At 38.9% G+C, this 14828-nt stretch overlaps 1 protein-coding gene across 2 annotated transcripts in view; it reads left to right on the forward strand.

Moving 5' to 3' along the window:
- The first annotated feature begins 6643 nt into the window (after positions 1-6643).
- TRAF3IP1 (TRAF3 interacting protein 1) overlaps positions 6644-14828 on the forward strand; it is a 30567-nt gene continuing 22382 nt past the window's right edge. For both annotated transcript variants that reach the window (XM_063430030.1, XM_063430032.1), the window contains exons 1-3: positions 6644-6813; positions 10637-10705; positions 12716-12877. In XM_063430030.1, coding sequence (XP_063286100.1) covers positions 6691-6813; positions 10637-10705; positions 12716-12877 — 354 coding nt within the window. In that variant the 5' untranslated portion in view covers positions 6644-6690. The remainder of the gene's footprint in view (positions 6814-10636; positions 10706-12715; positions 12878-14828) is intronic.

Consider the following 14828-nt stretch of genomic DNA (forward strand, 5'->3'; position numbering starts at 1 on the left):
AAATCATATTTTGGTTAGTCATTATCACAGGTGTATCCACTAAAATCAGGTCTGAAACAAAATGTTAACTCTGAATATTTCAAAACGCCTTTATTTAGGAGGGAGAGCCCCTATTTTAGCACCAAATCCATCTATCCCTTTTTTCTATCCTAATGCCCCTGTTTTCTAGGTGCTCCATATGGTTGGTGTTACTGATCTCCACAGCAATTATACTCCCAGTAATGTGTCTTTAAACCATGACAAATGTGTTTAGAAATCGTTCTGGGTAAATAAGATACATTCTCTTGTTCTAGTTTACATTTTAGATGCATACATTGTTATTAGTTAGTCACCTAAAATTTCTCAAAACAATCCCATCCTGGCCACACCCCCATTTACACTTCTAAAATTAAAGTGTCCCTCTTTGCCCTTATAAAATGTTGGGAGACATGGTAGTTTATGAACATAAAACCTTTATATTACTTATATTGCCAGTTTTTTTAAATTTTAAAATAACCAAAAGATATCATAACACAAAGTGTGGGACCAGATGGGACTGCCCATTTTGAGTGTTGCCAATGCCACAAATGGTGTCACTGGTGTCACTAGCATGCCCACATAGGTCCACCTACCTGTCATGTCAGTACTGATTTAGGGTACCTGTCCTACTGTCTCCTGTCCCCAGGTATAGAACGAGTGAATCAATAGTGCTTACGGTACTAGAACCAGGACCAGAGCACGGCAACATGATTGGTAGTCAATGCACACCAGGCTTACATGCTCCTTCTTCAGTAGACCCACAGACTCATTTTCTGGGTCCACTACTTTGGGCAGTGCCAGTGACAAGGATTGTGTTTTACATACCTCCATATGTTGAGAGGTGTGGTGGTATGCTGTACAATTTAAATTCACTATGACTTCATCTACAGGGGTATTAAAAAAATCCAAATGGCAAACTGAAGCTAAAGTAGCTGATTTGGAAAAAATCTCCAATTCAGCTATAGTGACAGCTTGGCTATTTTAATCTTAGTTTTCCTATTTGGATATGAGTTTGATTCAATCTGGAGTTTAGCATATAACCTAGTTTGGCCTGTACCTATTACTGAATATGAGATTTTTTTTCCTAAACAGTTGTTTTTGCCTATATTTAGCAATTCAGATTGCAATTCACTATAATTCAGTTTTTAGCATACGTGAATTTAAAGAGAAATGGAAAAAGTCAGTTATGTCATCAATTTGGCTGTTTCACCCCAAAATGTGAAATTTCTTCTTCGTTATTAACTAAAGTAAATTTAAAATTTAAGGGCCCAGTTTTATGAATGGGAAGTCACTGATTGGCTGAAAGCGTCAGCTTGCTGCTCTCAGCCAATCAGAGGCACCCCTGTGTGACGGTACTCCACATTTCCGAAAACTGATATTTCAGAAGCCGTATGCTGCCTGGAAGGAGTTGAGATCGGCGCTCAAGGCAACTTTTCTCAAACTGATTAACTCCTTGAGGAAAGAGTGTGCCGGAGGCCTCCTGGCACCATAAAACCCCATCACAACATTAGGAGAAGTTGTTATGATGCCTGAACTGTTTCTTTAATAACCCTGTTAGCGAATGTTTCCAGTTTGGCTGTTTTGAACTGAAATTTTCTATTTAAATATCCATTCGGGAAACAGAACAAAAAGTAAAGTCTGTCAAAGTAAATGTTAACACATACAAGAAGTGATCCGCTTTTTTTTTTTTTAATTAATTTTTATTTTTTAATGTTGCAATTGAACAGTGTACATAAAATTACATAAAATGACAGAGGCAGTTCAGATAGTGATACATCAACAACAGATTCTCAAAAGGTAGCTCACATTGTAAAAATAAATTATAGCAATAGTGATGAAATAGTTGATAAGACACAATAAAGGAGAGCCCAATGAAATATGTACTAGTCGGTGCATCCCCGGAAACAAATGTAAGCAAACATGAAGGATGAACTCTAACAAAGAACATTGTGGGATGAGGAGTGGGGGAGAGGAAATCAGGGAAGCAAGGGAGTGGAGAAGTAGAGTTCAAAAAGGGTACAGTCCAAAGGTGTTTACCTCAGGCTTTGTTTAGACTTGACTTGAAATGCTTTTTTAAAAACATTTTACTGTATCAGTTAACTATTGAGAGCTGACCAGCAGCCATAATTATTATTCATAGCACTGCAAGGACTTTTAACTATTTTCCTGCTGACTGTTTGTGCTGACAGAGAGCAAATACACTGATCACCCACAACATTAAAGCCACTGATAGGTGGCAGGAAAGCAGGAAAAATGGGCAAGCAGAATGATCTGAGTGACTTTGACAAGGGCCACATAGTGATTTCTAAATGACTGGGTCAGAGCATTACCAAAGTCTTGTGGGATGGTCCCTATATGCACTGGTTAATACATAACAAAAGTGGTGCAAGGAAGGACAGCCAATGAACCAGCTTCTGGGCCATGGGTGCCCAAAGGACATTGACTTATGTGGGGAGCAAAGGCTAGCCCGTCTGGTCCCATCACACAGAAGAGATACTGTAGCTTAAATAGCTGAAAAACTTAACGCTGGCAATGATAGAAAGTCAGAATAGATAGTGCATCGCAGTTTGCTGCGTAAGGTGCTTAGTAACCGCAGATCGGTCCGAGTGCTCATGATAACCCCGAAACATTGCCAAAAGCACCTTCAATGAGGACGTAAGCAACGAACTGGACCATGGAGCAATGGAAGAAAATTGCTTGGTCTGATGAATCACATTTTCTTTTAGATGGGGTGGATGGCTGGGTGCATGTGCATCGTTTACATGGGAAACAGATGGCTGCAGGATGCACTATGGCAATAAGGCAAGCTGGCGGAGGCAGTGTTATACTCTGAGCAATGTTATTCTGAGAAACCTTGGGTTCTGGAATACATGTGGATGTTACTTGGACAAGTACCACCTACCTTGAGATTATTGCAGACTACGTATACGCCTTCATGACAGTGGTGTTTCCTGATTGCAGTGGCCTCTTACGGGCAAGTTAATGCATCCTGCCACAGTGCAAAAATTGTTCATGAATGGTTTGAGGAACATGACAAAGAGTTCAACGTGTTGCCTTGGTAGTCAAAATTCCCCAGATCTCACTCTGATTGAGCATCTTTGTGATGTGCTAGAACAACAAATCGGATCTATCGAGACCTCACCTCGCAATTTGCAGGACTTAAAGGATCTGCTGCCAATGTCTGGTGTCAGATACTACAGGACATATTCAGCGGTCTTGTGAAGTTCATGCCTCAACGCATCAGAGCTGTTTTGGCAGCACGAGGTGGACCTATACAATATTGGTCAGATGATTTTAATGTTGTGGCTGATTAGAGTAGTTTGGATTTTTAGCATTAGACATGATGAAATCTGGTAGATATTCATGTCCATAGAAATGTTACATAGAAACATAGAATGTGACAGCAGATAACCATTCGGCCCATCTAGTCTGCCCAATTTTCTAAATACTTTTATTAGTCCCTGGCCTTATCTTATAGTTAGGATAGTCTTATGACTATTTATATAAAAGCGGTACACACAAAAATAACACAGCAACATTCTAAAAAAGCAGCTCCAAACCCACTCTAGCGACTTGATGAGTTGTATACTCAGAAATAAAAAATTGGGTGAGTGCGCTGATAAATATAAACCTAAACAAATAAAATAAAATAATTAACAAATCCTTTTATTAATTATCACATATATAAAAAAAAATAATAAGCATCTAATCTGCCCAATTTTCTAAATACTTTTATTAGTCCCTGGCCTTATCTTATAGTTAGGATAGTCTTATGACTATCCCACGCATGCTTAAACTCCTTTACTGTGTTAACCTCTACCACTTCAGCAGGAAGGCTATTCCATGCATCCACTACCCTATCAGTATTATTATGATATTAATTTTAAACCTTTGCCCCTCTAATTAAAGAACATGTCATCTTGTTGTGGTAGTTTTACTTCTTTTAAATATAGTCTCCTCCTTTACTGTTTTGATTCCCTTTATGTATTTCAATGTTTCTATCATATCTCCCCTGTCTCGTCTTTCCTCCAAGCTACACATGTTAAGTTTCTTTAACCTTTCCTTGGAAGTTTTAGCCTGCAATCTATGAACCAGTTTAGTAGCCCTTCTCTGAACTCTCTCTAAAGTATAAATATCCTTCTGGAGATACGGTCTCCAGTACAGCGTACAATACTCCAAGTGAGGTTTTACCAGTGTTCTGTACAATGGCATGAGCACTTCCATCTTTCTACTGCGAATACCTCTCCCTATATCTCCCTGAAGTAAACCCATGTTGTCTCTGATCTTGAAATCCATGTGATTTTAGATGTTCAACAATCCTATCCTTTAACATGGTTTCCATTACTTTCCCCACTACTGAAGTAAGGCTGCCAAAATCCAAACACTGACACATGGTAAGAACAATGTCTGGATTCTGCCATGTAGAGGCTCACAGATGATCCTGTATTATTTTTGTTAATGTGGAATATGGGCAATTTGACTTTAGAGAATAATAACCCTGCGAGAATGTTACTCATGCAAATGATAAAACAGCTATAACTATTTTTTAAGAACTCCAACCTTTATTTAAAAAAAACAAATGTGCAGATTGATCAAAGCAGGCAGATGTTGTAGCAGGCACGGTGGGCAAGGAGGACTTTTACACAGTGAATAGTATTTTATTTCTTATTTTTATTCCTCCATTGTCTTTCTTTAAAGGGACACTGTAGGCACCCAGACCACTTCAGCTAACTGAAGTGTTTTGGGTGCTGTGTCCCTATAGCACTTAGTGAACTGCATTGTTTACATTGGAGCTCTAAGTCTGCCCTCAGCGGCTGTCTACCAGACAGCCCCTAGAGGGATTCTGGAATCTAAACGGATCTTTGGTCCGTTATCTGATGCTGGACGTCCTCACGCTCTGCATGAGGTCCTCCAGCGTCAGATTTTCCCCATAGGAAAGCATCAATTAATACTTTCCTATTGGGAAATCCTAATGCGAGAACGGCCATTGCCACGCATGCGCATTAGGTCTCTCTCTCTGCTGACTTGGCAGTGGAGGACCGTAGGCGGAGCCTAACCCAGCGCTGAGGGACATCGGCGCAGCCCTGCGGGAGGGGTGGGCGCGAGGGAGGGGGCACCTTAGAAGCCTATAGTGCCAGGAGAACGGCTTTGTTTTCCTGGCACTATAGTATCCCTTTAAGGGATACTCTAAGCACCATAGTACACTGTAGTGGTTATAATCCTAGAAGTCCCCGGGTGCCATCCCACAGTAAGTTGTCATATCATTTACACTAACCTAACTGTGTTAGGCACCTGTGGTCCTCCTGTTGTGCAATCATATGCAAAAGAGAAAGTTCATAATTCCAGAAGTGTACCTAGGTTACATGGCACCAGAGAATAATTTTCTTTTTGCTTGTTACTCCACACCCTTTCTCACCCCTTGTGAGCATATTTTCACCTTCCTTCTGTGTCTCTCCTAATCCTCTTTAACCTCTTGTTTGTCTCATAAACCCACTTAACTGGTTTAGGTGTTTCTTAGGTGGTTCCTGTCATGACACTGTACTCTTTAAAGAAACTAATGTCTTCAGATTTCATCTATACATTGCGCTAACTATTTGGGTCCCCAGCCCCCACTGATCCCATGGGAAAGGTGTTTTTCATAACCTTCTTTCCCACACAATGGGACACGCCTCCATGCCTAAAATTGTCAATCTTGATGATCTCAACCAATCCAATGCTTTCCTATAGGAAAGCATTGGGGGTCTATTGTGCATGCTCGTCAAAACACCATGCTGTGCCAGTCAGTATCTCCTCCTAGAGATGCATTGAATCAACACTTGAATCAATGCATCTCTTTGGGGAGCATTTAGCACTTCCATTCAGAGTGTGGAAACGCTAAATGTAGGTGCGGCACACTGTGCAGCACTGAGATAGGAAGCACTTATACTGGCCGTCTGAGTGACTTTTCTCTGAATAGGCAGTGTTTAGATTGAAAAGCCATCAGGGACATGCTATATACACCATAACCACTGCATTGAGCTGCAGTTGTTCTGGTGACTATAGTCTCTTTTTAATGGCATGAGTTTATTCTGTGAAGCATTTGTGCATCTAATGGGGCAATTGCGCTATGCTGTCAACGGTGGCATCTGTGGACACCAGGCAACATACCCGAGACGGCGATACTGGTATTACGGACAGTCCTGCTGGCTCTGGAACTATTGGGAGGCATGTGATATTATGGAAGTACTGTACCTGCATCAGTACAAACAGGAAGGACTGCGAGCGACCTGTCAACAGTCACACAACCTGATACTGTACCAGGGCACTCCTGCCACCATAAACACTGCAGTGCTTAGAGCAGCCATGTAAAAGCTGCACTGTGCCTCATGGTGTTCTGTTATAGTTGCCTATAAAGATGTAATGAGTGAATAAACACTATGAATGCAGTCATATGAAGTGATACAATAATTTCACTAGGGGTGGTGGTTGGTTAACGGGAATTTCTCCGAAACCTTACACCAGCTCCCACACTCCCTCCCTCTCTCTCTGGGCGGCCTCACCCCTTGCTGTGTTAAGGTCTGTTACTATGACGACCGACGCTTAGTAACAGCGGAGGCGACGCATGCGTAGAGCCGGGAACGCGGTGCATTGTGGGAAGGACAGGACTAGTCGGTGCTAAGTAGAGCTGACCCAATGGATCCCACCGTTATCCGCAGGACTCAGGAGTCTCTGGGCAAGGTGATCAAGAAACCGCCGCTCACCGACAAGCTGCTCGGAAAGCCTCCATTTCGTTATCTGCATGACATCCTGACCGAGGTGAGACACACCGGGGGGGAGAGTGTGAGACCCTGTCATAACACTGTATACCTAATATACACCGTGTGTATTCATTATACCTCGTATACACCGTGTGTATTCATTATACCTCATATACACAGTGTGTATTCATTATACCTCATATACACCGTGTGTATTCATTATACCTCATATACACCGTGTGTATTCATTATACCTCATATACACCGTGTGTATTCATTATACCTCATATACACCGTGTGTATTCATTATACCTCATATACACCGTGTGTATTCATTATACCTCATATACACCGTGTGTATTCATTATACCTCATATACACCGTGTGTATTCATTATACCTCATATACACCGTGTGTATTCATTATACCTCATATACACCGTGTGTATTCATTATACCTCATATACACCGTGTGTATTCATTATACCTCATATACACCGTGTGTATTCATTATACCTCATATACACCGTGTGTATTCATTATACCTCATATACACCGTGTGTATTCATTATACCTCATATACACCGTGTGTATTCATTATACCTCATATACACCGTGGGTATTCATTATACCTCATATACACCGTGGGTATTCATTATACCTCATATACACCGTGGGTATTCATTATACCTCATATACACCGTGGGTATTCATTATACCTCATATACACCGTGGGTATTCATTATACCTCATATACACCGTGGGTATTCATTATACCTCATATACACCGTGGGTATTCATTATAGTGACCAAAAGCAAATTTGTGGATTTGGGGTTTTTATGAGCTGTAAGCCATAATCATTGCACTTATGACAAATCACGGCTTGAACGATCTTGCTTTGCATGTAATGCGTCTATCTCATATATTAGTTTCCCCTTTTACGTTGCATTACTGAAATGAATGAACTTTTGCACGATATTCAAATTTTTCAAGTATCACCTGTATTACTGCATGTTTTTTTTTTTTTTTTTTTTAAATTCTTTATTTATTCCAGTGCAAAACATCACAAGCAATACATGCACAGTAATACAGAAATTCCAAACATAAAGCAAGTATATTGATACCGTTACATGAAATACCAACAAGAGGAGTGAACTAGCATGAATTTCCAGGTCACCCTGTCTCGTATCCCCATAAGCATGCCCAACTCCCGTTCACCACAGAAATCAAAAACCCCACAGGAGCTTGGATGTTCCGCCTGGCTTTTTTGTTATTATATAAAACAGTAATCGGTTAACCGATGAATAAGTACTGCATGTTTTTTTTTTCTTTATTTGTGCGTATGCGATTCTTTTTGCAATACCAAACGACAAGCAATTTTGCATTTTCTGCATTCCTGTCTCACTTTTAATGTTCCACAAATAAGGTATTGGGTGCTATTTAACACGGCTTTATTCCTTTTGTGGGTCTTTGCATATTTTTGCAAATGCCCCTGAAAGAGACATCCTTTCTTGGTGTGCAGAGGCGAGGACGTGCATCTGAGATGAGTTTTGTACTCAACTGAAGCTGTCTCTCACAGGTGCTGCAACCTTCTTTATTCAGCTTCTGTTGTATCATCAACCAAGAGTTGCATCACTGAAGTAGTCTTGTAAATGCATGAAAGGATCACTATAATGTCAGGAAAACAAAGCGGTTTTCCTTACACTATCGTGCCCTCCGAGACCCCTCCCGTGGCGCTGAAGGGGTTAAAACTCCTTCAGCAACTTACCTTAGTCCAGCCCGGCGCTGGTGACCTCTCCTCTCCCATCCGACGTCAGCGGAGCCGAATGCGCATGCGTGGCAAGTGCCGCGCGCACATTCAGAGTGTCCATAGGAAAGCAGCTAGAGAATAATATCTGAAAATAATTTTTGTCCTGATATCCATCTATTAGGTATTAGTGGAGACTGTAACTTTTAAAAGTTATCACCTAAACCAAGAATGCCACACAAAGTACAGTGGAACCTCAGAACTCGAAACTTAATCCGTTCCAGAAGGCTGTTCGAGTTCCGATTTGTTCGAGAACCGAATAAACATTTACCGTAATGTAAATTTGTTTAATCCGTTCCAGACCCCCAAAATTACATGGATGGGGCTAGGTAACTGTTCTTCTGACATTATATACAAAAGCATATAAAATGACTGTATCAGGTTCAAAATATCCCCTACCTCTCTTTCCTCTGCTTGTATCCTTATGTCCATAGTCCCTCTTCCCTTACTCATGTCCCTTTGTCCTCTGGTATCCTTCTCCTCATATTTTCCTCTTTCCCCTTGTATAATAATTCTGTCCATATCCCTTCACCCTTTACTTGTGGCCCTCTAGTTTTCCTATCCCTATATTCCTCTCTATCCCTTTACATAATCCATCTGCCCATATTTCCTCATCTCACACTTGTATCCCATGCTTCCACCACACTTGTGTCCCTCTGTGAATGCCGCGTGATGTGATCGGGTACCGAGGATCGTTCGCATCCAATATTATTATTTTTTTTTTTATTCAAAAGTTTAGTTCGACTTCCTTATTGTTCAGGAACGTTCAAGTTCCAAGATTCCAGTGTATATATTTTTTGAAAAGTAGGTTACCTAAAGAATTTAACACATGGTATTTTGACAGAGAATAAACAAAAAAGAAAAAAATGCCATTCTACATGTGTATGATTTACTGAGAAGATTATAGGCTTAAAAAGTAACTTTTAATAAATAAATCTAAAATAAAAATAATATGAACAGCGGGAGTGAGTGGAGACTATACAGCGAGTAAAACTCTGTGACTACTTATATAAGCTGTAAAAGTGTAAACATAACACTAATGCTGAAGCAATACTGTTTTGCTACAATATAACATCAGTGTATTCCCAAGTAATAGAAGTGATAGTGTTTTATATATCACTAATAGCTGTAACAAGAGGGGGGAGATAAGACGACTGCTAAACCAGTTCTGTCAATAGTTAAAAGGTTACCCAAAGAATTTAACACATGGTATTTTGACTAAACACCGGTGAATACATTGAATATAAAAGCAAAAGTGCATTAATAATGCAGTACCAAGACAGAATAACGTGCGTAGTATTTACCATAATATCTCAGCAGTTGACAAATGTATTTAATGGGCTAGTGGGTAGATGACGTCCCTTTTATCTTTGTAAAACATTGCTTTTCTGAGCAACGACTGTTCACAATTTGCCCAAAATACATGTCAAGGGGCAGTCGGACAAACTGGATTTATTTAGCAGTTGCAATTATCGTAGGTGATGATTAAAACTGCCCATTCACCTGAACAAAACACTCCTGACTGGATTTTCTCATCCTGATGTGGAAGAGGGTCTGCTACAACAGGAGGCAAAGCCACGTAGCCATGTGCCAAGAGACACTAGCGTTCGTAATACAAATTTTTGGTACTTCCTTTTCCTCCAGAACCAAGAATGCCCTAGCACTACTGCCCATACCGTCTCCTGTGACATTATCTGACTCTCTTGATGATATTCAATCCAATTCATAGAGAAGCAATGGCGAATCGCATGACTGAGCTTTACTCGGTTGTTGCTCTGAAGGGCCTCTAGTGACTGCACGTTTTTACAATGACCCTACCACTGCATCCACACCAGATGAGACTTTAGTTGTCCTTCAAAAAAATAACTTTGAATTACATTTTTTTTCTGAGTTATGGTTTTTTTTTTTTAATATGCATTAGCAATATAATATTAATAATCAATGCTTTACTAGACTAAACCTTTACCACTACTTTTAACAAATACATATATAGTTTATCCAATTTGTATACAAGTATTAGTAAATCTTTCTTTACATTTGCTCTTTTATTTATTTATTTATTTTCCTCTCTTAGGTGATCAGAACCACTGGGTTTTTCAAGGGTTTGTACACTGAATCAGAATTGAAATCTGATAATGTAAAGGTAAGAATAATGGCATCACTACATTTAATACATTTGTCTTAAATCATTTTACGTAAAAAATATTTTGTTGCACTCACCTATGTGTTAACATTACTGTTTAACATTTCCGTAAGGAGATGGTTTTTAAAGGAACACTCAGGATTGAGTGCAGCCTGCATAATAACCTTTTGTCAAAGTCATGGTTTGCTTTAGTGACCGCTGATAATATCAGCTGATGCTCTGAGCCTGGCACCAGCTGCTCTTTAGAAGTAATATTACTTTCTATGTAATAGTTTTTGGGGGCTGGAGTCTGGGTGCTGTATTTCCGTACAGTTTAAAACACCTAAGTTGGACCCTGGGCGCCTAGCCGCATGGTATTCTTCCTCCTATGCTTGGCTGCCATAAGAGAGCTGGAAGGGAAACCGTGGACGCCGGTGATAGACTAACAGATTCTCCGTCTGTCACTGGCTGCAGATTGTAGGTACGTACTGTTATTCGAAATGAGCAGCCAAAGGCCGGCTCAGAGCATTAAGTGACACTGTCAGAGTATCACTGGCGCCATCCTGCTTCCCTTCATATTCTCCTACAGCATCCTAACAAAGGAGGCAGACAACCATGCATCTGCAGACCTACTTAAGTGTTTAACCATTCTACAATAGTTTAACACCATGAGCTATGATGGCTTTGAAGAAGTGGACTCTTCATTTAACATTCGAATGATCATTTAATACAATTCATCACTGATGACATGATCAGCACTTCTAGATTGACACAGATGTCTGTGTACAATGACGTTATGAACAGTACAATGTATATGATGGCTGTAACATGAAGCATTGAATTAATTGAGGCAGCCATTGTGTTTTTTGAATGCTGGTTCTATCCTCTCTCACCCCCCCACCCACCCAGTATGATTTGCATGAGGCCGAGACAATTGCATGAATGTGAAACGTGACAGCACACTTATATTTATTTGATTAAATATTAATTATATATTTTATTTTTATTTTTTCTTGTGTATTATTAGGTTTAATTATTAAAATGTTTGTTTCCTATGGTTATATAATGTAGTTTTGGTTAGTTATTGTGATATAGGATATATTGTTGTAACTTTATCGCTAAATCATTATATTAAAGGAAACCATTTGCTTATATAGGTGAATGAAAAGTCTTTAAATGCCCCAAACATTATATCCTGAGGTATATGATAATTCTGAAATATATACTTTTTGAGGGAATAATTTAGAAATGAATTTACATTTCAACAAACCTTTAGCAGAAATAGCATAATATATTCATTAAAAAAAAAAAGCATTATGTACCATTTCTGGAAGATCAGGAATTCTCTATATCTGGACTTCACAACTATTTTTTTTCCAGTGTTTCAAAATCTTTGTATTACTCTATTTGTTTAACACTCTACTGTGTCTGAAAGTAAAACCACAAACCAATATAACACAATGAATAAGCAAAACCTATTAGTCGCTATGTGTTTTCTGTTATCCACTGCTGCACCTGATTATATTTTCACAGGATAAAGTACAGCACAGTTCTTAACATGTTGTAAGATACCCTTTTTACTTAGTGCCCATGACTGTTGCTCAGTTACTACTGAATACAGTGACTCAGAATGGAGATTTGAATGTTTGAAAGAGATCTCTCTGGTGCTTATAAACCTAGTTTCTCACAACTGTTGTCACTTTGCCTAGCAAATACCCTTATTGAATAACAGAACTGACTAAAGTACCGTATATTTTCATGGTCAGATGTTTGAGAATCATTAACCATTACTTTTAGTTAAAGCTTTTCTGGATGGATTATTGAGTAACTGGATTTAGTATGTAGTGTCTGTTAAGTGATTGCACTCATTAATACTTTTTACTGCACTGCACACGTTTCCAATATCATGCTCCGAATGCAGGTTTATTTAAAGATCGGTACTGATAATTTCTGCTTTAATGCATAACAAATATGTACATGGTAAAGATTTAATACCAGAGATACTAATCACACTGTGTCTGCCCTTTTTAGGATAAGGATGCCAAGATTAGCTTCCTGCAGAAAGCCATAGATGTGGTGGTTCTTGTGACTGGGGAGCCTTTAGCTGTGAAGCCTGCTCGGATTGTGGCTGGACATGAACCTGAGAGAACCAATGAACTGCTACAAGCAATTGGCAAATGTTGCTTGAATAAAGTGAGCTCATTGGGTGATCAGACTGCGATCAGACACCTTTAATTTAATATAAACACACAGTCCACAAACAAGAATACCAGCTTTTAAGATATTGTTTATAGCCATTCTTCATGTATTTATTTTATTATTCTTGTTAAGGCAATATTACATAATTATATATTCTGTTCATTGTAAAAATCCTTATATCCCTTTATTTATATATATATATATATATATATATATATATATATATATATATATATATATATATATATATATATAAAAAAAATTTGTTACCCTTCACTGTTTCGCAGTGTAAATCCCATTAATCTTCTCATGAGACACGTTAGAATATAATCTTTTTGCATTCATTACGTTACAATGATATTTTGTCACTTTTCTGGTGTTCAGATGCTTGTTTTGTTTGACCAGATCTGTTTTTTTTCCTTCTTGCATTGATGTAACTCCACTATGTGAAAATTATACATTAGACAACACGAGTTCGTGTTAATCCTTATTCTTAGGGAGTCTCCGTTAATTTAAGGTTTTATTACTATAGTACATAATGCTTGCCAAGTCTTTCGGCCCAGTGCTACAGTCTAGGAAAGTCTTGTCGGTGAACTTGAGCAAAGTTAAAGAGACTTTCCAAGCACAATAGCGATGTACGCTTACTGTACATGTAATGGAGCATTGAGTTCTCTACTTTACATTTACCTATTCATTATAGCTGCAGCTATATGCACAGCCCCATTCTGTGACCCATTCTATTGACACCTAAGTGATATACATGGGCTTCTAATGTACAGGCTTTCTCCATGCATGTATGGATGCAATTATTTCACTTAGTTGAAGAAAACCCATAACTAATGCAGTTAGGCAAGCACATAAAAATCACTTTTTTTGACAGTCCTTATTTTGAAGTGCAGTCAAAATCATACACACTAGCATTCAAAATATAACCGTGACTTACAGGCTGCACAATATTGAGTAACATCACAACCCAGCATAAGCCGTACTTTACGGATTGAGCATGGGAAGAGAGCCAGCAGTAAAATGGTTGAGTATAAGGTACAAAACAGTATAAATAATAAACGAGATAAAACAGATTGCCTGAGAATGACAGCCTCCAAATTGGATATGAAGCCAGCTAGTTCCTGTGTTCATTTAACAATGTTCTCAGCCAGGATTGTGATTGAAGTGGCATAAATGGGACGATATTTGGTATTTGGGGGATCTGTAAGTAGATCCAGGAACTTCAGTAAAAAAAAAAATCACACTTTTAAAAATAAATAAAAGCACTTTTTTTCTGCTTAATAATATACCCCTGCTGTGGAGAGACCTATTGGTTATGAACATCACTCCAGTGTAAAGCTGAACTACCCATGCCAAAAAAAGTGACAATTCCTTGTTCCCATATCCCAGTGAATACTCGTGTTTACTGGGGTGAATAAATATGCAAAGATAAATCAAACGAACAAAAACCTTCCTTACATTTGCTACATGTCCACATTGTGGCCTGTGATACCTTGGGCGCGCTCAGTGCATTAGGGTATCTACAGAGAAGTTTTTATACAAGTGCAAGTATGCAAAGTGTTTTTTTTTATTTTTGCAGTGCATATAGTAATTACAACTGGCTCTAGGTACCCCAACGGCATTCCTTGAGCTGCTTGGCATAGATAACAAGTAGGGTAATTGTTAGACAGTGCACATTTTTAGTATAATAGGTACAGGATAAGGTTACATGCGGGTAACACACTCTGTTTAAAATGTGTAAGCTTTGTATAAAATAAAGAAGCAGGTTCAAGATTTCCCTGTCGCATAGGTTTTAACTCAAACAGTAGGAACATGCTAATACAATTAACGATGTAGGGTCAAAAAAATAAAAATAAAATTACAGGCTACGAATTGAACAAGGCTGAGCTAGTATGTCCCCCTCAAGAAGTGGGGAGTCTCTAACAAGCTATGCACACCT

This window comes from Pelobates fuscus, chromosome 8 (genome assembly GCF_036172605.1).
Source record: "Pelobates fuscus isolate aPelFus1 chromosome 8, aPelFus1.pri, whole genome shotgun sequence".
NCBI lineage: Eukaryota > Metazoa > Chordata > Amphibia > Anura > Pelobatidae > Pelobates > Pelobates fuscus.